This window comes from Triturus cristatus, chromosome 10 (genome assembly GCF_964204655.1).
Source record: "Triturus cristatus chromosome 10, aTriCri1.1, whole genome shotgun sequence".
Classification (NCBI taxonomy): Eukaryota; Metazoa; Chordata; class Amphibia; order Caudata; family Salamandridae; genus Triturus; species Triturus cristatus.
The window spans coordinates 675,754,954-675,777,726 of record NC_140593.1 but is presented as its reverse complement, the minus strand read 5'-3'; the positions used below and the strand labels follow the sequence as shown (position 1 = coordinate 675,777,726).

General features: G+C 43.3%; 1 protein-coding gene across 4 annotated transcripts in view; it reads left to right on the top strand.

Annotated features, from left to right (window-relative positions):
* CRAMP1 (cramped chromatin regulator 1) overlaps positions 1-22,773 on the top strand; it is a 1,093,426-nt gene that overhangs the window by 235,969 nt on the left and 834,684 nt on the right. For all 4 annotated transcript variants that reach the window (XM_085628165.1, XM_085628163.1, XM_085628164.1 and 1 more), the window contains exon 6: positions 9,809-9,857. In XM_085628165.1, the coding sequence (XP_085484291.1) occupies positions 9,809-9,857 (49 nt within the window). The remainder of the gene's footprint in view (positions 1-9,808; positions 9,858-22,773) is intronic.

Here is a 22,773-nt window from a genome sequence, read left to right as displayed (position 1 = left end):
GTACTATACCAACATATATTATGGAGGGCAGGATTGATCGCGTCCCCACAATGCCTACGATGTCAATCTGGTTGTGCACAGCCCTAGATTGGTTCTGGTGAGGTGTTTTGAATTGTCTGACTGAGGTGTTGGAATGGAAACTCCCTAGATCCCCAAAACTCACACTCTTACTCGGCACCGTAGGAATGAGGGAAAACAGTTATAAAAGACACTTGCTGTTTTTAGGCCTCACGCTAGCAAAATGAGATATCGTCAGACAGTGGAAGGCTGATACCCCACCCCACATTGCAGCCTGGAAAAAAGGTATGGACTTTAATATGGAGTTGGAACTCCCAGTCTTAATCACACGTGGATGCCCACAGGAACACACCAAAATATGGCAAAGATGGGCTAACTACAGTGGCCTCCCCCTGGAGTCACACACGACGCTAGATCGTCAATTAGAAGAATAAATAATGTCATATGGGCATGAATAGCACAATTGTAACCCAGCCAAGACTCATAAATAATGGGGCGACTTTAGAGACCAAGACACAGAACGTAATTTTGAGATGCGAAAAGTTTTGTATAGTTTTCTTATCTTATTTATTGCATTCTTATTTACATATTACATTTATAGCAGATGGGAAAGTGGTATAATTGTAACATCCTAAATTTGAAACTTATTCCTCATACATCCCAGATTCTCATGGTGTGCAAATTACAAATGCTAAAAAGAAATTGTTGTAAAAAAATTTTTTTAAAAGAAGGCTGGAGGTAAGTTTTATTTCTGTTGGAATGCCGAAAACACTCTTGAGTTCAGTCAAGCTGAATGCACTGATTTTCTGGACGATGGAGTTGGACAAACATCCTTGCGTGTAAGATTCAAGATCTACTTTTGGATATTTCTTTGAGGACCCCTTTGAGGCAAATGTTATTGCGACATGAGCAGTTCTGTGTGATTGGGTTTCTCAATCATAGCCTATTATGTTGTACCTGAGAATTGATATGTAGGGATTATTCCGCTTTCTTCAGTCTCAACATGATCCAATCTCAACTTGTATTTTTGTAAGGAATGGTCCAAATCAGAAATTGCTCAGTTGAAATCTTGATGCAGGTAAGTAATATCTTTAGGAAGCTCCATTAAAATAGTCTGAATATCTGCCTTGGTAGCTGGGGAGTAGAGATTTTCTGCATTGGCACTTGTTGACGTTGAAGGAGGCTTAACAGATCCCTGTGGTTGCGACTGGCCAGGTCCTTGACCGTGTAGTAGTTCTTTGATAGAAGTTGCTTCGGGGTTTAATCCCTCTTCTTAGAAATGATGGAAGAGAAGCCACAGGTAGGGCCAAGAACCCTTTATTTATAGTGATGCAAGGAAAACCTTGCCTATCAGATCTCCCTAATCTAAGTCATGGTTTTGGTGAGAGTTGCTGTGAGGTTTCTGGGCCTCTTGGCAACCTGCATCTTCCTTGTTGACTATACCAAGTCGCATGTGTGTGCGCTCTGCAGCAGAACCTGAAGCCTCAGAGGGACAAGCACCAAGGGAAAATATGTATGATTCCATTCAGGTTTCAGAGGAGACTGCAAAAGACCTACAGTGATGAATTTACCACAATTGGACCTGGGCGGGATATAAACATGTTAAAAAATCTCTTTATGCAATTACAGGGTTTGTACGGTGGAATCTCACGAATACTCACTGGTGACTTTAATCTCAAACCGGCCAATCATCTGAAGACGTGGCAGCCTAAGAAAAACGGATATGTACTAGGGTGTTCCGATCCAAATCTCCAAATTAAATTTGGTTAATATATTCAATCACAAAATCCTGCACACCTTGTAGGTGCTTGGATTCCGGGCACTTAATGGGAGCTCCCAGGGAGATGTTCAGATGTCTGCAACAAGAAAATCTTGCAAAGCAGAATCGTTCTTTCCCTCTTTTCCAAAATCGTGGCCATAATATAATCGTACGGTGCGAGAGTGATCACTCGCCGCAGATCATCAGTATAACAAATTCCAGCGAACCAGTGCAAGCAATATAGAATTATTGCCACACAAGATACAGGCAGCCCCTTGCCAGGTTCAGGTGGAAAATCTTCTTGTCGACCCGCTATGAGGATTGGAAGTAGACCAGTATAACATCTAATTGGGATTCAGAAGATCCAATCGTAGCTTGGTGGAAGACTAAGGATGAACTTAAAGCTAACTTTCTAAAGTTTAATAATCTGTCCATGCTGACGCTATGACCTAGAAAGCAAAAATGGTACTCTAATACACTTAAGCTTCAACGTCGGGCAATGGAAAACTGAATGAATGCCATCAATTACCACTCAGATCCTGCATCCCAATTTGAAACATTTCAAGAACTACGAAAGGCTTATAAGTTTCCCAGGATTGGATAGACATCATGCAAGTCTGCACGAGCAATAACGAAAAATTGCTCTGGTCGCTAATAGACCGACTCAATAGATTCATTGGGCACTGCAGGCACTAATGTCACGCAAGAGGCGTGGCTGATTCACATAGGCTCTTTATACTACAGTAAGGATCTCAATCCTTCCTGCATACAAAGAGAAGATCGAGAAAAGCAGATGTGACGGTGCCCCAAGCCTAAGTGGACTCCCATCGGTTATACCCAAACAAGATTGCGATTTCTGGAGTGATCTTTTTTGCACTCAATTTAATTTTTATCACTTGAGGTTTTACTAAAATCATGGAGCGGGTCCATTTTCCAACCAATCTACAAGAAAGGCCCTTATGCTTCGCTCAACAGTTCTCGTATGATTTCATTCATGGACATAGACACAAACATCTTTGGCAGTCTGTTACTGTCTAAATTAGAGGACTGAGCTGCAAAGGAAAATTTAATTCCATTTAACCAAACGGGATTTAGAGCCAAATCTAGCACCACAGATAACTTGGTTGTTCTCTCCATGATTATTGAGAAATGCTTCTTTAAATAAAAAAAAAAACAATTGCTGTAACCTGTTTTATGTACATCTCTAAACCCTTCAATCATGTAAATCGAAACCATCAGTGGAGAAAGTTGGGTGCCAAATACATACTATGTGCCATCCAACTATTATATTAGAATAACTTGGCAACGATTAAACTTGGCCTGAACAGAGGCTTGCCAACCAAAATTTCAATCATGAGGGTCTTGAAGCAAGGGTGTGCATTTGCCCTAATTCTTTTTAATCTTTTTCTATCAGACCTAAGATTTCATCTAGATGCAGCTAAATCTGATCCACCAAGCTTGGGGCATTAAGTGTCTTCACTGCAGTATGCAGGTGATGTAGCTTTCATGAATCTGAATAGATTTGGACTGCAGACGTTATTAAACAGTCTCCACACCTACTGTGTTGAAAATGAATTGGCTGTCAACCTTACAAAAACTCAGGTTGTGGTGTTTAGCAGGAAGCTTGTAAAGTAAAAAAGCTGGTCCCTCGGTGGGGCTCCCTGTTTCTAAAAGCATGTAACAAATACCTTGGAGTCTGGGTGTAAGATTGTTTTATTGTTTACATCTCAGTTTATTAAAGACAAGAATTGCTTCCTTGATTGCAAATTATGATGTAAAGATTGAAATGCTGCAAATTCCAACTCTTTTGCTTTGCTTCTTACAGTAATAAAGACCAAGTTTATAACAACAATCCGCTTTTGAACAGAAGCTTTAACTGTAAAATGTGGGTACTTTCTCAACTCTGCACAAGGCAAGGTATTCTGCATCCTCTTTCAAATGCCTCAAAACACATCTCTATCCCAGTTTGTTTGGAAATTGGCCTAATTAATCAAGAACTAGCACAAAATGGCTCCATACTCCAAGTATATGTCGCCGTTAAGACTCTCAGACCAGGCAACATTTCGTTACCTGCAATGGAAAGAAAGCCAAACTGGCCTTTTGACAAAAACCAACAGCTGGACCCAGACTTTTGAGTTGACCCTGAATGACTTGAAAGCAAAAGTGCTTTGGAAACAGACATTACCTCAGAACTCCTGTAAAAAAAGCCCTAAACAAATAATTAAAGAGGATCTCATGGAACCGGGACAAACAAGATTTCAGTAAAAGACGCCATGCATGGGTGACCATTAACTCCAATAAACAACCCCATTCTCAGCCATACCTAACGGTCTGACTTAGAACCATCTCCGCTTTGGTTTGTGTCAAACAACTCGACTGCCTTCCAAATGGCTCCATGAAACTTTCTACCTCCAAGTGTAGGTTTTGGCACCAACATGAAAAAAGCTTGGCTCATCTTCTCGAGCTACTATGCTACAACCTGCATGCAAGGTTTTGCTGCGGAAATTCTTTAATCAACATTGTGTTAGATAGTGTTGACATGCATTGCCGTTCTGTTTGAAGGGCGAAACCCCTTAAGTGTAGCTTTCATAAATGTATCATATACCCTTACAGGCTTTTGACAGCTGAAGGATAGATGACTGCTCTTCAGTCAGAACAACAAACAATTTGAGCGATCAATACAGATTTGTAATATTACCTTTAATTCATGCTTCCTTAGGTGCAGTTTGGATTAATATCTCACTATTTACCTCAGAATACAAAGGAAGTATGAATGCACGGCTGTGGTGATACCATCAATATACTAGAGTATCATTTTATTCCCGCACTTTACAGCAAAATGTGCACCAACACCCTTGCACTTTACTTTGGAAGCATGAAGCGACTATAATATGCTGTGAGGAACTCCTAATGACTATTAAGAAAGGTAGCCTCGCGGCTTGCAGTGTCAGTTCTTCATGACTACTTGTTCTTAGCATTTTGTATGCTCTGTTTACTCCAACTTCCCCACATTTTGGTATGGGAAAACCAAGAGCTCCATCATCAGGTGCCGAAGTGGCACGTGTAGCAGAACAATAGAAGACCAGCCCGTGCATGTTCCATTAACTTCTCCAAGCCCTTAATTCTAAAACTATCGGTCTGTAAAAGGCCCAGGATTATATTCCAGTCAGTTTTTGATGTCTATTTTTAACATGTTTTAAAAAAATTATTTTAACATTTAAATCTTTGAGCTGCATTAAACCTACTTTGACAGTTGGACCTGAGAAGACTCCTCTGCCGGCCCCACCCTGAACTCATGGTGGTGACAGATATGTTACTACTGGGATTTGGAAAGTCCTCTGGAAGAGGTGGAGATCAGAAGATTCTGCTCTTCGGCAGTGACCCTCCTCCACTGAAAGTATTCCACCATCCATCAAAGGGAGGCTGGTTCAGGTTCTCGCAGAGCACGCCACTGCCATGTGGTACTGCAAAAAGGAGGGCAGGGTGGGGTCCTTGGTCTGTGCCAGGAGGCCCTTTGCATATGGCCAGGTCAAACTGGGGTGGCATGGTGAGCAAAAGAATGATGGATTTATCCCAGATCGCTTGACTGGGAGTGAATGTTTTGATTTGTTCTGCATTGCGTCCATCAATTGTGTGTCTTTTGCTTTCTTGCCCTAAGTTCGCAGGGTATGCCCAGACGTGGGTCCGGGCTCACTGTGCCACTGGATTCAAGCTATCCTGGCTGATGAAACCGGTCCTAGGATGCTTGTTTCCAGTCCAGGGAGGACATGGCTTGGCAGTTCGGGCTGGACTGTTCCTATGAGTCACAGGGTCAAGACTGATTTGCATATGGCTGGGTTCAAACTGGAATGGCATGGTGAGCAAAAAAAATATGGGTTTAGGCCCAGATCTCTGTACTGGGGTGAATGTATGGCATTGTTCTGCATTCTGTCCATCAACTGTTGTTTTTGGAGTTCTCCTGAAGGCACTCTCTCGAAGACGCTTTCTAGATAAAATTGACTACATTACTCCTACACTTTTCCCTCTCTGTCTACCCCTGGCCACAGGTCAGAAAAAGATCTGACCTGACCCAAGTCATCCTAGTGGCTCTGCATTGGGCCAGCAGAGTGTGATAACCAGAACTCCTGAGCATTAGCATCTTTCTTCCGGTCAGACTACCGCTTTAGGAGGGTCTCCTCTTGCAGCAAAAGAGCAGTGTCCTCCTCCTGGGCCTGCACAATCAGCACTTTCATATGTGAAGATTAACTGGCAGCAGTTGGCTTTGTTCAATCTTTCTCCCGAAGTTGTGGATGTCCTCTTTTTGTAAGGTGCGTCTCTGCCTGGTGGGGGGACAAGTTTGTGGTCTGGTGTGGCACCTTCAAAATCAACCAATTGCAGGCCAAATTGTTTAATGACTTAGTTGTTTTATCACTGACCTAGCAAGGACTTGCAATCAGCACCATGAGAGGTCACTTGTCTGCCCTTTGGGCCTTTTTACGTTTACAGGATGAGCCGCCCTTTTCAAATCACCTGTTGAAGTTTCTTAAAGGTTTGATTCATTTGTTTCTCCCATACCTTTTGTGAAGCCACAGTGGGCTCTTAATTTCGTAGTCACGTTTCTCATGTGCACACTATTCAACCCATGCACAGCTTTTCACTATGTCTCAAGACTATGAAGATTGTATATCTCTCACTCGCAGTGAGTTCAGTTCGTCATATCAGTGAACTCCAAGCCTTCTCATCGTTGTTTCCTTACCACACTTTTTCCTGAAAGTGGTATTGAGGACTAGGCAGACTTTTTGCCAAAGGTCACAACTGTTTTTCACATTGGGCAATTCATTAAACTCCCAAAGTTCTTCACTCCTACTCCCCCCTCAAAGGAGGAGAGACTGTCGGCTTTACTCCAGAAGAGCTTTGGGCTTCCACATCAATCACACAAGAGCGTCTGATGGATGATCAGCTTTTTGTGGGGTTCTCCGGGGCGAAGAATGACCAAGCAATGCAAACAAGCATTGGCATAGACAATAGGTCTCGCCTTTGGGACCATATAAGTGGTTAGTCATGCTGCACATTATCCTGGGTGCTCTGCTGCTCTTCAGAAATCGCGATCAGAGTCATAGTGTGGAACGGCTGATCGAGGAAAGGAAATTCAGACAACGGGAGGGGGGCGGGAGCATGGTGAACACGGTGGGAAGTGTCCATGTCATCATGGACACTTGGTTACAGACCTGGGCTTTCCCTACAAAAGAAATAATTGTGTTCAGATGGGTTGATGACACAAAGACTACACCTCCCAAAATGCATAATGTTAGTAAAGGAAAGACAAGGAAATGGAGAATTGTGTCCCTGGTGACATTGAGTTCCCTGATAACCGCACCTCAAAAGGATGAAAGGCCGATAGATGTGATATTAATTCTGCTGCTCTGAATGCTGAGGAAGAGCAGAAATGGTGTGTGGACATTCTTCTGTTCCACGGTTTTCTGCGACACCACCAAGCCGGCTACTCAAAGTATTGATTCGAGCTGAAGGCAATCAGTAAATAGCGGATACCTCAATGCGCAGCAAGTAAATTGTCGATTTTACAAAAAAAGGTCCTAATTTTCAACAAGATGGGGTTGATGCGAATTAGAAAAATCCTATTCTTTTCAATTTTTATCGCAGCTACTTTTAATACATCCCTGTAGCTTTGTGGTATCATAAATAGCAGGCGTTAGTATTTTCCTGCTCAGTGGCCCACAATTTAGCAGTAAAAATAAATCTGAAACACTGGGCTGATTTGCATGGATTGAAACCTGCACCTGTCAGTTTGTAAAGATTTCCGCGTTAACCCACTGAGCTGCCGTTCCCTAAAAGCGACCGTCCTTGGTGCCGCACAGCATTCACATTCAGGAAGCAATACTCACAATGTGCAGGCGTGCAGAGCCACCTATTGAGAACAAGACCGCGTGTGGTGTGCGCGCACTGCAAGGAATGTAAGGTATGCAGCTGGCACCCTGCCGCGCAGCTTCTCGCTCCCGAGACCTCTAGGCCATGGGAGTCGACGTTTATAGAAGGTGGGACATGCACCCGACATTGGCCAATTGCGAGTTTTCAATTTTTGAAAGCCACATGCAAAGGCCAATGGAATGTGTGGGAGGAGGCTGACCCACATGGGGAAGTGTCTTGGAAGCTGGAGTGATTCCAAGAGGCCCTCTCCTAGGGCAGCGCATGCGCACTGCGCTAGTCGAGACCTATAAAGGACTCTGGCAAGGTGCATAATCCTCTGCATTGGAATCTGCCATGGACTGGCCAAGATGCAGCCTACGAAATGACTAACGGTTCACTTTACCGGGCCAAGGCTATTACCACGGCGCTGGCATGCTGAGTGCCTATCCTTGACTTCTGTCAGGCTGCAACGTGGGGATCCGTGCTTCCATTCATGAAACACTAATGCCTTGACAAATAGGTCCAACAGGAAAGACATTTCGGACGTTTGGTCCTTCAGGACATTTTTGGTCTGAGCCATTCCACCGAACCACCAGCAGGGAAAGTACTAGTTTATCTACTCTAAATGTAAGGAATCTACATTTAGAAGTATCCAGCAAAAGAACAAGTTACTTACTTTTGGTGATGCTCTTTCTGGTGGATAATTGCAGATTTGTCATCACCCTTCCACCTCCCCCATCTGTGCAGTGGTCTCTCTTCACATCTTAGATCTGCACCCTGGTACCTCTCATTGCTTGGCTCCCTTCATCTGAGAGTGCAAAGTCAAGAAAGAAACACATCAATATGCAGGGCTGGTGCTTGTTCGCAGAGCCGTCATCACTTTGTGTGGAATGAGGTAAACGCAGAGCCACACGACGGCTCCAGCTGGCACATGAGAGTATTGCTGTCTAAATCCTCTGGATCTAGTCAAGTGCATGGGGATAATCTAAAGGAAAGGAATCTGCAGTAAGAGTATTTATCTGAAAGAGCATTACCGAAGGTTAGTAACTTGTTCGATTGACTCTCGTAAAACAGTTAATAATACCATCTACCCGAGTTATATTTAAATGTTTCTCACATTGCGTTTAAGATTATTTGACATTTTTTTCTGTGAGGCGACCTATTTTACTGTCTGCATTTTCTCAGTTCCTTATTTTGACTCCTAGCACCCGAGTTTCTCATATATTGCCCTTCTTGTGGTTATTTTCGGTCAGTTTAAAAAAAAAATCTATGTATACAAGACCTTAGTCTTACCTTTTTCCTGACTTCCAGTGCCAGTTGATTGGTATGCCAACAGTTTTTGCTCAATATCTCAACCTTAATCTAGCCTTAGTTTTGAAAGTAAATTTTGACCCCATATCCACCCTTGGCTGTCCTTTGTAAACTATTTCATTTGGTTCTGTCAGTGCTGTGAGTAAAAAATAAATCCGGTATTTATCCTATAAATGTCTTCCCTAGACTGGTTTCTCTCTTGAATCAGTCCTGTGCAATCTTGTGATTATGTCTATACTACTCCTTCCAAGAATATACCACCCAGTTTTATGATACTTAATTATCAAATCCCTATGGTTTCTGTAGGTGTTCTGTAGTTATTCTTTGCTTTCAATATAAGGTTTCTCTCCTCTTTTGTACCTTAAAATATGTAATTTTCTTTTTTGCTCACACAAGCAACATTTGGTAATTGTAAGCACACTTGTTTGTATATGTTCTGATTAGGTTTGAGATGTGGTGTACATTACATTGATTGAAAATGTTCACTTACCGTTCTTTTACATTGCTTTTGTTCAGCTGTGAACTGTAGTAGTCTGTGATTTTAGTGAACTGTGTACCTAGAACATGAAAGGTATTTTCTTATTGGAGTAACAAGGGCCCAAATAGTTTGTTTTTAAAGAGGAAATTAGTTATCAAGATAATGGTGCTACTACTAGGAATTCATTATTACTATTTGGAGCTGGAGCTTTAAGTAATCCAGTTTTCTTGTATGTGCCCCTACTCAATGGCAGGAACACAGCAGATTGCCGCAGCAGTTGTTTATAATTGTCTTGCAATATTTAATCTATTGTTCCCTTATTCTTCTCTCTCATAAAGGTATGGATGAGAAGAATGCTCCAAAACTCAATGAACTCATTCAGCTGGGGTGAGTAAGGTTTTTTTTTTAATTTACATTTTTCTGTAAGAAATAACAAACAAATATGTGGAATATTCAGCTTTTGGATTTCATTTACAATCTTAAACAATTCTTACATGTCCAAGCATCATGACTGACAATTATATTCATGCCCATCCTTCCTAAAGTTCCCTAGGAATCTATTTAGGAGGCTGGTGTTAAGGAGTAATGGCAATGCTTCGTTGAATAAGAGTGGTCATGCTGTATTTTGCATGTTTGCATTTACAATTATGTGGAACTGAGGGAATGGCAGATCTAGAAGTTTGCAGTCCCTCCTTGGAGAGCTGTCTGAGCATCTTGATACTTATGGTGCCACTTATGTGTGAGCTTCATCATTTATCTTAAACCACTGTCACCAAAACCAAAGGTTCCATTAGACAGAAGCCTTTGCTTTAGACCAAGTGTTAATCTGTTGTCATCTGTGGACCGCCACTTAATCACTACTTAAATCCAGGGATCCCAGTCCAAGCAATCTCTGTGATTTGAATTGCAAAATAATACCATAAAATACAGAAATGAGTATACACAAATTAAAAAATATTTTATTTAAATTACAAATGCCAAAATCTACAAAAACCCAAAGTTCAGTTTTAATTGGAAGGATGGAGCTTTTCAATATTTTGTTTAATTTAAAAAGGTACTCATACTAGAGACTGGCATATCTCTTTGTCTTCTTTGCTCTTAAAGCTACTTTTGTTGTCCCGTGCCATTGCTTCATTTGAGGTTACCAGTCGTTAATGCTAGATTCGGTTTGCTATATTTTTGCTGCTCCCAAGAATCAAATTAAAGTTAGCAAAGTAACTTTTAGAGTCCAATTTCAAATTCCTTCATGTTTAGAGATTGTTTATAGATTGTTTACAGATTTAAAGTTTTTCTTTTTAACATTTTATGTATACACTTCATTATTCTGCTAAAATAATTTATTTTTCTAAACAGTCGCTCATCCCCTTAGTAGGCATTGCACGCCCCCAGATTCCCAAAAGCATCAAACGGGTGTCTTCCTCCAGAGGTAACCACTATATTCTTTGTTCCATGGTAGTTTTGCAGCATAGACGTCTTCTAGATTCACAAACTCTGCATATGCCGACATCTAGTGGTTGGAGTCGGAAAGTGCTTTGTATTTTTCAGGTCTCGCCTAGCGAAGGCAGCGCATGCGCTGCTTCGCCTTGGTGAGACTATTGTTGTCGGTTTTGCTAGCGTAGGGAGACGAACCATGTGCATGCATGGACAGTCGATGTGCACGCGCCTGGCGTCTCCTCTGAAGGGGGCCAGGAGATGGCAGACGTACGGACAGGAGATGTGCACTCCGTACGTGTGCACATCTCCTGTCCCCGCGTGAACACAGCTTGCACATGGAGCGCTTTCACTTTCCCTCCCGAACTTGTCAAAGGAGAGCCTGGAAGCGCGAGCCCTACGCTGAAGCCACGCCCCGCTCTGAGGAAAACAACCCATGAATCCTTGCATTTTGGTGATCAAAGTTGCTTGACAGCACTTGTTTTGTTTTTTTACAAATTATGGACTAATAGCAATCCCTTGTTTTATCACCGGTCTTGGTTGAAACGGTAAATATTGTCTTGTCTTTCCTCTGGACCTTCGTCTGTTCTGATGCTCAATTTTTTTCCACAGACACCAAGCAATACGTGATTGTTTCTGCCCTCTAAGTAGTTTCATCACCCATTGCATTCTTCCCGCTCAATGATGTGCGAAGCTTGGCAACGCCATGACGGCTCACGGCTTTGTGTCGTTAAGTAACTCTGTCAGTACCGCTGACAAGCCGGGGCGTCCCACAGAGCCCCATTGTAAGCCGCCATTCTTCTCGTGAGGTGGGAGACTTCATACATTATTGAGGCGCCGTGTAAACAGCTCTCACTGTCTGTTTCTACAAAACGCACTACAATGGCGTTGAACGCTGTTTATTATCTTTCACCTACACCGGTTCAAGAACAGCTTCAAAGCACCTGTTTTATGAGTAATCCACTTTACAGCACGCTGTACTGTTGGGAAATGCCGCACAATAGATGGTTGCATAGCCTGCCAAATACAGGGTCAGCTTTTGTAGTGTCAGCAGCTATCTGCTACACGAGACACAGTTTAACAAGACCTCGGAGAATCGCCCTCTGCGGGATTCCGTAATCACCTTAAAAGGAGATTGCAATGTTTGGACGCAATCACAGCCATCAAGTTTTAAAGAAACCACGAGCAGGGAGGGAAAACACGGGGATGAAAAAACTTATATTGAGGCTTCAATTTAGCAAAAGCAATGAGAACTGGATCTGCAGAAGAGAGATGGCCAAAGACCAAAGGGTGCGTGACTTGAGGAAGGCATAACACACAAACACACACACTCTCTCTTGTATACCGAATCAGATTTAAGACATGAAAAGTCTACGTACATACAAGGCCACAAGAACTATGAAATTTTGCGGCCGCAGCTTTTTGCTCATACATATGGATTTGCCGCATTTTCCACTTAATCCATCATCTGTTGCTTAATCTGCAGCTTTGTGTTTGTGAGCAGTGGAAGGCCCCTCGCACAGGTTAACTGGTCATCTTCCAGTTGCTTATTTTTGTATCTGGTTGTTAAACAAGTACTAATGAGGTAAAATATTTGCCCAGACAGTATTTCCATGTGTAAAAGTTACAAAATGAAGAAGTCATACTATAGGAAATTGTACCACATTCTGCAACATAATTTGCCTTTTCTTGTTGCATAATTTATCAACCCTGCTGCAAAATTTGCTGCTCCCTTGATTCATAATTCCAGGGGGTCTGCGTATAAGGCAAGTAATGATGTTAAAATATAAAATGAATAGACGCTCAACATAGTTACATGATGTAGTGGACAGGAACTGCAGGTTCTCTTTTAGGTCTCGATGAAAGACATCAGCACCTGTTTTCGATTGACAAACCAACCTGTACCTGTTTTCACTCGCCAAACCTATTGTATCTAATAATTTGACTTACAGTTAGATTTGGCTTTGGGCCAGCCACTTCAAACCATTTGCTATGTCTATAGTTTCGCTTTCAGCCATTAGCTTGAGACATTTACAATTACATCCTAGGTCAGTCCACAGGCAACTGGCTTTTTCACCTCATTCTATCAGCTGTTTCTGTGCCCTTCCACCTCTTATGTGTCTTCGCATTCCAGCACAAGAGTGACTATTTTCTCTCTTTCCATTCCCTCTCTCTGGTGCCTGATGCTCTTTCTGCCACCTCTGAATTCTCTCTCTATACTCGCTTCACCCTGTCTGCCTGCCACCCCTTCACTATCTCTTCCCGTTTTACTACCCCTTGCTCATGTGGTGCCCTTTATTCATTCTCCCCAAATGATACCGCTCCATGCCTGCCTAAATCCGCTTTGCCAATGCTTGTTTACTTACATTGGTAAAGCCAATATCAGCAGGTGGCCATCTTTGATTTGGATTTTTTTCATGAAAACCATTCATAGATGGCCATTGTTGCATGCGCATGGGTAGTCATATTTGTAAGCTTTATGCTAAGTCCTTTCAATACTTTCCTCATATCAAGCGTGTACTGGTTTTGTTTATGATTTTTGACCTGTGTTCCCACTGGCGTAATTAAACTTGAGGGGGCCCCCGTGCAAGGTATGTGGAGGCCCCCCTCCAGATTCAATCGGGAGCTCTACGGCCAGAATACTGTGCTGATAGGGCCCCCTGGAGCTTGGGGCGGGGGTCGGGGGGCACACATCGGGGGCTGTGGGGGCCTGTGTTACGCCACTGTGTGTACCCTGGAATCCATCATTGCTGGTTTCTCATTTGATTCCTAGAATTGTAAGGTTATGGCCTTTTATCCCTTTTAGCCTGCCAAATGTCATTTACAATGCCTAGAGCTTCAACTTGCGTAAATGCGAGACCTGTTGCATTGCAAATGCTTGTTTTTTTTTGTGTTGTGAGGTTGCGAAACCTGATTACTCTGGTGAGGCTACAACCCCCCTTGTGTGTGTGCAAGCTCTCAAATTTTTTTTTCTGCCATGGAGATCGGAGGTGTCCCGAAGACTTCGGTGAAAAGACAGCAGCAGACGCATGCAACAGAGGAGGCCCACCAGAAACTCCAAGGAGATAGGTGGTAATAACAGAGTTGCATGAGGGAAAAATCTTGAGCAAAGCAGCTTGTTTGGCGCTGCTCACATTATTCCTCATCCAGCAAGGCAAGTACACTTTTGTTGCCTTTTTAGGTCTCGCCTAGCGTTGCAGTGCATGCGCTGCTCGCTATGCGGGATCTATTGTCGTCAAGTCGATTTCGGAAGTGGAGTGAAAGCTCTGCCCATGCGTTTGATTGGTGCGCGTCACACTTTATGCTAAACGCTCGCTTTCCATTAGAAGTGAGACTTGTTTGTTTGCTCCCTGTCTCCTTTTCGGCTCGCCTCTCCGGACTGGATCATGCACTTGCGGCTTCACATGGTCTCCTACATTAGTCGGTGAGCACTTTTTTTTGTTTCTTTATTCGCGCAATGGCGACAGCTTGTATTTATTGTATGTTTTTAATTATGCTCACTTTGTGTACAGGTGACGGGTTTATTATTTCACGCACCATTGACAACGAAGCATCCAGTCGTCTGACTGAGGGAAGGACGATGGAGCATCTGGTCGTCGGACTGATGGAAGGAAGCACAGGTGGATTTATTCACAGCGTGACCGACGCAGTGCTGGTTGGCAGCATTTCCTGCTGTTAGATTGCCAGCCCGGGGCTGGTTATTCCGTCATCGCTCACTCTGGCTCAGCTTAAGACTGTCTGTCAGACCAGGAGAGAGCGGACTGCTTCGCCATCGCGAGCCTTCCTGTGATTGGTCGGTGCTTCGGTGAGGTAGGGTTCCAGTAGTTACAGGGAGACATGCCGCGCCCGCGGCCCCAAGACTACATGTCTGGAGACCTGGTGTTCGCCAAGATGAAGGGCTATCCCCACTGGCCTGCCAGGGTGAGTATGGAGGCTGGTGGTGCTTATGGAGCAGGAAGGAGGGCAGGCGCAGCGGTTCAGCAGCAGGCGCTGTAAGATGAGACGCAGCTTTTTCTGCTGTCGCCTGAAGAGCACATCATCCCCCTTGTTCGCAGTTTTTTATTTGTCATCTTTACCAGGACCCCTTAATGCCCACTTTTTGCCCCAGTCAAGAAACTACAGTGCTGCTTCAGGGAGAGTGGCACACCCATCCTCAATTGGGGAAAGCCTGTGCGGAGGGGCAGCAGATCTTGTACCAACAGGGAGGCAAACCTCCCACCTTTCCAGTGTGAGAGCTGAGCATCTTTTCCAGACAGACACTCTTATGCCTCCCCGATTAAAAAAAAAAAAAAAAAAAAAAGCCTCACTTTCGACAACTAACCTGACCACTCATGCTCGTTATCCCATGCAAAGAACCACACACTCCGCTCATGCGGGAAACCAGTTCACCACTCACCTCACATCGCACCTAGGAAACTCAGCCAGTCCTGTCTCAGGATGTGAACCACGCTCAGAATAACACCACTCGACGCAGCCAGGACACTAGAACCAAGCCCTGTAACTCAACCACCCCCTCACCGCTTTCCAGCTAGGCAAGTAGACCCTCCCCCCCCCCCCCCCCCCCCCCCCCAACCAGGCAGAGAAGCACACGTAATGTAGGTTGAGCAATATCCAATCCCACGAAGCGCTGTCACCAGTGTTTCCCCTCCAGACACGGAAAGTGCTTTTATTCCTAGGCACATAAATTAATTTCACGCCCCCCCTGGTTTGAGCGAAGCATCCCCTTTATTAAGGAAACAGTCGCTGGAGACCAGGTCTCCGTTTTGCATACAGAGCGCTATAATGCAAGCACGGCCAGCCCCTCAGAGAGTTAGAACCGATGTGTGCCTGTTGGGGAGTTAAAACCGTCAACGGCCTGCTCCCCCTTCGCAAAACACCTAAAACTCATTATTTCAGCAAGAGGCCCGCCCATGCCCCCCCCCCCCCCGACACACACCTACACCTACCTCCATAGAAAGGCAGTTATTTATTTTCCTGTATGCGTTTATAGTTATTATTTTTCTGTGCCTATTGTTTTTTTAAACAAGATGGCACTGCACCCCCTTGGCCGATCGTGCAGAGGGACAATCTTATCTCATTGTCACAAACAGCGCTGTTTAGAATTTGTCATATTTTGTATTTGGCACGTTACAGCTGCAGAACGCAGCCCTCTGCTGGTGTGTGGCAGGAAAGACTGCGTTAATGATACAGTTGCAATGACTGTAACTTTAGACGTGTCGTTTGATAACCCTCTATAAAAATATTCCCTCGTTCTTCTCTTCAAAGTGTGTTCTACCTTGCTTTCATTTACAGCCCCTCAACAATAAGATCCTATCTCTGTTTTCAGAGTGTTTTGAGGGCTAGTCTGAACAAGCATTTTGAAGTGACCTGGTTCCATAGGTTGATGTGACACAGCAGACGTAGCCAGGATAGATCTTAAGCGTATTTATTAAGTCAATTAAGTCCATAGAATAGCCCCACCAGGAGCAGCCTGCTAGCTGCTCAGCCCATCCTCTCATCTGTCTCACACCACACCAACCTTCAACATTCCAGTCACGTCAACATTCCACATGGAACTCTCACACTGGCTGAGCAGCTAGTTACAAGATACAGGAGAACATTAATGACCTTACATGGAGATACTACAATATCTCCCTTCTTTACACTTGAAAATACAACAACCAATACTAACTAAGTTCAAAGCAACTATACACAAAATATAAACAAAAGATAAATAGTCCAAAGCCCAAGGGTAAGATGAATAAGCTATACCACGAAAGGGACCCAGACTATAAACGGCAGAAAAAGGATAAGAAAAAGGATGAAAAGATAAGAATAAACTATCACCATCCTCCTCTTACAATAAAACAGAAAAGAAAACATTAAACTCACTTACTAACACCAACCTCCTCTTTTAATAAAACACGAAAAGAACGGTAAAATCCCAAACAGAAATTGAGTAGACACCACAAAAGATACTAAATAAAAACGCAGAGAATCAGAATAGAAAACAACTACAATTACTCTAGAAATTGAAGAAACATACAGGAAGAATGACTCCCAGAACAAATATACAATGGGTGGACCTCACCCATCACTAAAACGTAGGTGGGACTAACACCCCCCAAACTCTGAATATATGGGTCTAACACGTGACCAAGGCGGGACTCACAGCCCCTTTAAGTTTATTAAAAAGGACAAATACCCATTACTAATAACATAGGTAGGACTCTCACCCCCTAAAACCAAGTAAACGGGACAGACACCCATTACAATGACCTAGGTGGGACTAACACCCCCTAAACACAAAGAATATGGGAGTAACACCCATTAGGAATGACCTAGGTGGGACTGACACCCCCTAAACTCTAAGTATATGGGACTAACACCCATTACTAATCTAATAGGTGGAACTAACACCCCCTATACAGCAAGTGAATCACAGCATGACCAACCCACAAAAAAAATAAACAACGTGAAGCAAAAAATGACTGATACACGCTACACGACCAATGCCAGAATGAAAGTGGTACTAAATCAGCACGTTAATACATAAATATGCACAAACATTCTCACTAGTAATGCAAAAATAAACTGTGACCCACCGGTGAGCGATCTCTCACCCGAGTAGTGAGATACTGGGTACACTCTCACATAGTGCACCCCAACTATAACCAATAGTGTGGAAATTTCAGCTAAAAAAAATTAAAGCAAAAAACCATTTCAATAATGTTATCATGCGTAAAATAACTCATTCCCCTGTGAAATAAGACATTTTGCATAAAATCTTTAAACATGCACCACAAACTCATATTTCAAAAGGTCAATGGTGTGCCTGTCACCGCAAAGATGAAGGACAGGCGTTCCTAGCAAGAGGACTTGAGGCTCTCCAGACAGTATGCCAGCAAAACTTTGTGACAAAAAACTGTACCAACAAAAAGCATGGACTCACCACGGAAGTACAGGTACAGTCCAGTCTGTTCGGAATGTCCCAAGACCCTGTAAAACCTGCACACACCGCCCATACATAGAATCAGCCAATGCGCCTACTTGTAGAACATTGCAGCGATTTTCGAGAGAAACAATCCTCAAACTGCGATGATGGTGCTGACTTGACAAGGGAATAACTTTATTTAAACATAACACCGTGGTTGGCAGATTACAGCAGGACAAACAGATCCCGGCCGTAACAGGCAACTGTAACATCCAACTTCAAGATGGCGGCACGCTGAGCATGCCAGCACAGGATGGCTCATGGCTAGTTACAAGATATAGGAGAACATTAATGACCTTACATGAAGATACTACACATTTGCAATGCAATAGGTCTTGCATTAACGCGGGATTGAGCTATTGGTATTGTAAATGACATTGCCTTTTATTTATGTTTTGGTGTTTAACCCCTTCTATGTCCATGATGAGCTGGACTCGTCATGGTGCACAGTCGTGCTGTGCCCGTAACGAGTCCAGCTCAGTGTAATGACGATCGGCGCGCATGTCGCGCCGACGTCATTACACTGAAACTGAAATGAGCCAAGAGGCTCATTTCAGTTTCACTTTCTAAGTGCTCAGGGGGCTATCTCAGCCCCCTGAGCACGTAGAAAGACGGGAGAGGTATCGTTGGAAAGGGGAGAACCCGCTACAGGCAAGGGCCCTTGTCCGTGGCGGGTCCTTAGGCCTCCCACACGAGTGAGGCACCGTTTTTATCAGGAGACCCGGGGGAACGCTGGGTGGTAGGAAATTTGTATCAGTCCGTGATGCCACAACTTTACCATACAAAAATGTGTGAAAAAGGCGATTTTTTTCAGCTAAATTTGAGGTTTGCAGGGCATTCTGGGTAAGGAAACGTTGGGGGATCCACGCAAGCCATACCTCCCTGGAATCCCCCGGGTGTCTAGTTTTCAGAAATGTGTGGGTTTGGTAGGTTTCCCTAGGTGCCGGCAGAGCTAGGGTTCAAAAACTACAGCTAGGCACTTTGCCAAAAAAGGTTTATTTTTCACTGCGAAATGAAGGTGTGTCCACGTTGCGTTTTGCGCCGTTTCCTGTCGCGGGCACTAGGCCGGCCCACACAAGTGAGGTACCATTTTTCTCGAAAGACTATGGGGAACGCGGGGTGGGTGGAAATTTGTGGATCCACGCAGATTCCAGAACTTTCCACCAGAGAAATGTGGAGAAAATGTGGTTTTTTTGGCAATTTTTTAGGTTTACAAGGGATTCTGGGTAACAGAACCTGGTGGGAGGCAGTCAAGTCACCCCATCCTGGATTCCCCTGGGTGTCTAGTTTTCAAAAATGTATAGGTTTGCCAGGTTTCCCCAGGTGCCGGCAGAGCTATAGTTAAAAAACTACAGCTAGGCACTTTGCCAAAAAAGGGTCATTTTTCGCTATAAAATTGAGGTGTGTCCACGTTACGTTTTGCGCCGTTTCCTGTCGCGGGCACTAGGCCGACCCACACAAATGAGGTACCATTTTTCTCGGAAGACTTTGGGGAACGCGGGGTGGGTGGAAATTTGTGGATCCACGCAGATTCCAGAACTTTCCACCAGAGAAATGTGGGGAAAAAGTTTTTTTTTGGGCAATTTTTTAGGTTTGCAAGGGATTCTGGGTAACAGAACCTGGTGGGAGGCAGTCAAGTCACCCCATCCTGGATTCCCCTGGGTGTCTAGTTTTAAAACATTTATAGGTTTGCTAGGTTTCCCTAGGTGCCGGCAGAGCTAGGGTTTAAAATCTACAGCTAGGCACTTTGCTAAAAAAGGGTCATTTTGCATTGTGAAAATGTGGTGTGTTCACGTTGGGTTTTGAGCCATTTCCTGTTGTGGGCACTATACCTACCCCTACAAGTGAGGTACCATTTTTATCGGGAGACTTAGGGTAATTCAGATTTGTGAAGGAACTGTTATTACCTATTGATTTTCGATGCATTTCTGGCTTCCAAATGAAAGACATTGTGTAAAAAAGAAGTCATTCTAAAAAATGACTGATAATTCTCATGCTAGTATGAGTATTCCCAATTTCGGAAATGTGCAAATATCTACTGTTTCTAAACTCTATATTTCGTTCCCATTTCAGAAACACATAGGTGTCTTTCATACCGATTTTTCCATGTACACATTTTTACAGAATAATTACTATATACCCGGTACATAATAAAAAACCATTGCAAGTTGCTGCTCAGTTTTTGGCTCTGGGTTCGTCGGGTTCTTGGTGAACCTACAAGTCCTATATATCCCCACAACCAGTAATGTCCAGCGGATGTAACGATATATTGCTTTCAAAGAGCTACCATAATTAGAAGAAGTTACAGGTGAAAACGTTGACACAAAAGGCTTTTTTTTTTTCAACAAATTTTCAATTTATCTTATATTTAACTGTTAGTATCTTTAAAGAAACCTTGATGGATCTACACAAATGACCCCTTGCTGAATTCAGAATTTTGTCTACTTCTATAAAATGTATAGCTTATCCATTATTGCTTTTGTACCCATTTCTACCATTAACTGGAAGGAGGTTGAAAGCACAAAAAATAGCTAAAATAGGCTATGTCCCAGAACAATGCCAAAACTGTGTACAAAATGTTGGGTTTCTGACAAAAGTCTGGTATCCCCTAAAAGCAAGGAAATTGTGATTTCAGCCCCACAAACCCTTTTTTGATAACATTTTCAGGGAAAAACCCAGATCCTTTCATTTGCAGCCCATTTTCCCATTTCCCCCCCCCCCCCCCAAAAAAACCTACATTTTGCTGTATTTTGGCTCATTTCTGTGACCCCTCCAGGGGAATCCACAAACCCGGAGTACCTTCAAAATCCCCATGATGTTGGAAGAAAAGGACGCAAATTTGGCGTGGATACCTTATGTGGTCAAAAAGTTACAGGGGCCTCAGCGCGCACTACTCCAAATAGTCAAAAAAGGGCGTGGCACAGGAGGGGGAAAAGGCCTGGCAGCGAAGGGGTTAAAACTTAAATAAATAGCATTGTCATTTACAATGCCAATAGGTCTAACTTGCGTAAATGCGAGATCTATTGCATTGCAAATGCTTGTTTACAAGACTGTTCCCAGACTGTTAAGGGGATACTCTGCACGGAACAATGCTTCATCCATAAACGATGTAAGAATTTCCTCTTTTATATATTATAAAGCATCATGACTGATGAACTGTGCCACGCACAGGCGCAGGACTTTAAAAAATGTAAGCCGCATTTATTTAAACAAATTCGGAATATATTCTAATCTCTCTAACGTGCCTGTATTTACAGCACCGTGCTGGTATATAGAACATATAGCACACACAGTTACAGAACATAGGGCCATAAATAGCACAATCACACAGGTAATATGCAAACATTTACCAGTGACTACAGCCACTTTCAAAGATTTTACAATCTTGCTGCATAGCATTGCAACATGCAAAATCAGAGGTGCCTCGTACCACAAGGTACAAATGCGCGCAATATTGCAGCATTACCTACTGAGCCTCTACAAACTCTCACATTGCGAGATTATGTTAATCACAAGTACAATGGATCAAGAACAAATGCGATTTAATCTCGTATGCATAAATACATGGGCTGGGCCTACATGTAGACAAATACATAGTGCCATGCACTTTTCACTTTAAACATTACCCCTATAAAGGGCAAAGTACAAAAAAAAGGATTCTTGGTTTACATTTGTATGCACCCAAGATATAAAGTCAGTCCTTATTACAGCTCAAACATTTTAATACATCCCCAGATAATAATTCACATCAAAGGATGGGTATATATATATTTTTATATGCATATATATATATATATATATATATCTAGGTATTGAAATGTATAAGGATCTATACGTATATATATATCCGGGAGGGAAACACCGAAAAAGTAAAATAAAAAAAGGAAATACATATGTAGATACAAGGGTGTATATATATATATATATATATATATATATATGTGTGTGTGTACGCTCCATTTACCAGTAACACTCAACGCATTGCGCTGGCGTCAAATAGACAACCAGGGTATTTCTATAGGGAGCACATAAACTGTCTCTTTTATAAGGCTATGGTCTGATATTGAAAGAGGTAGGATCTGAGCCGCCTGCAGTGAGCCTACCAGTGCTTGACTGATAAAGATGTAATCTATCCTGGAGTAGGACTGGTGGACATGAGAGTAGTAGGTAAAATCTTTGTCAGTGGGATATAGTGTTCGCCAGGTGTCACTGAGACCCAACAGGGACATTTTCTGTTTGACCCCTTTAGAGAAACCATTGGAGGTAGCCCGGTGTGCGTGGGAGCTGTCTAACGCTGCCTGCCAGGCTGAGTTAAAGTCCCCTAGGAGAATGACCGGTCCCGCTGCAAAGTCACCAATCATGCTTAGAGTGGTAGATAGGAATGTCGCCTGTCCTGAGTTGGGTGCATAAAGGGAAACAAATGTGCATAGTGTACTCCTGAGTCTCCCCTTCACCACCAAAACTCTGCCCTCCCGATCAGTTTTAAGAGCCTCAGGCTGGAATCTAGCTGTGTTGCGAAACAGCAAGGCCACTCCATTATGCTTGGTGCCCGCTGAGGAGCTATATACCAACGGGTAAGTTTTGTGGCGGAGCCTCGCTTCTTCGGATTTCTTAAGATGTGTTTCTTGGAGTGCCACCACGTCAAACTTGCGATCATTGAGGTTTTTCCCAATTTTTTTATGTTTTTGAGGCAAATTTAAACCCTTAACGTTCCATGACGCTATGGAGATCATTTAAGCGGTTCGAGCTCTCTCCCCTCTCCCACAACGCTCCCTCTTGGAACAGCATGTGTACGCTGTATCGCCTCATTCCAATACTACCAGAACCACAGCACTGACTTGCTCATGACCTAAAACAACCCCACCTGGGTATGCGAGTATGCTACCTTCGCACCACCAC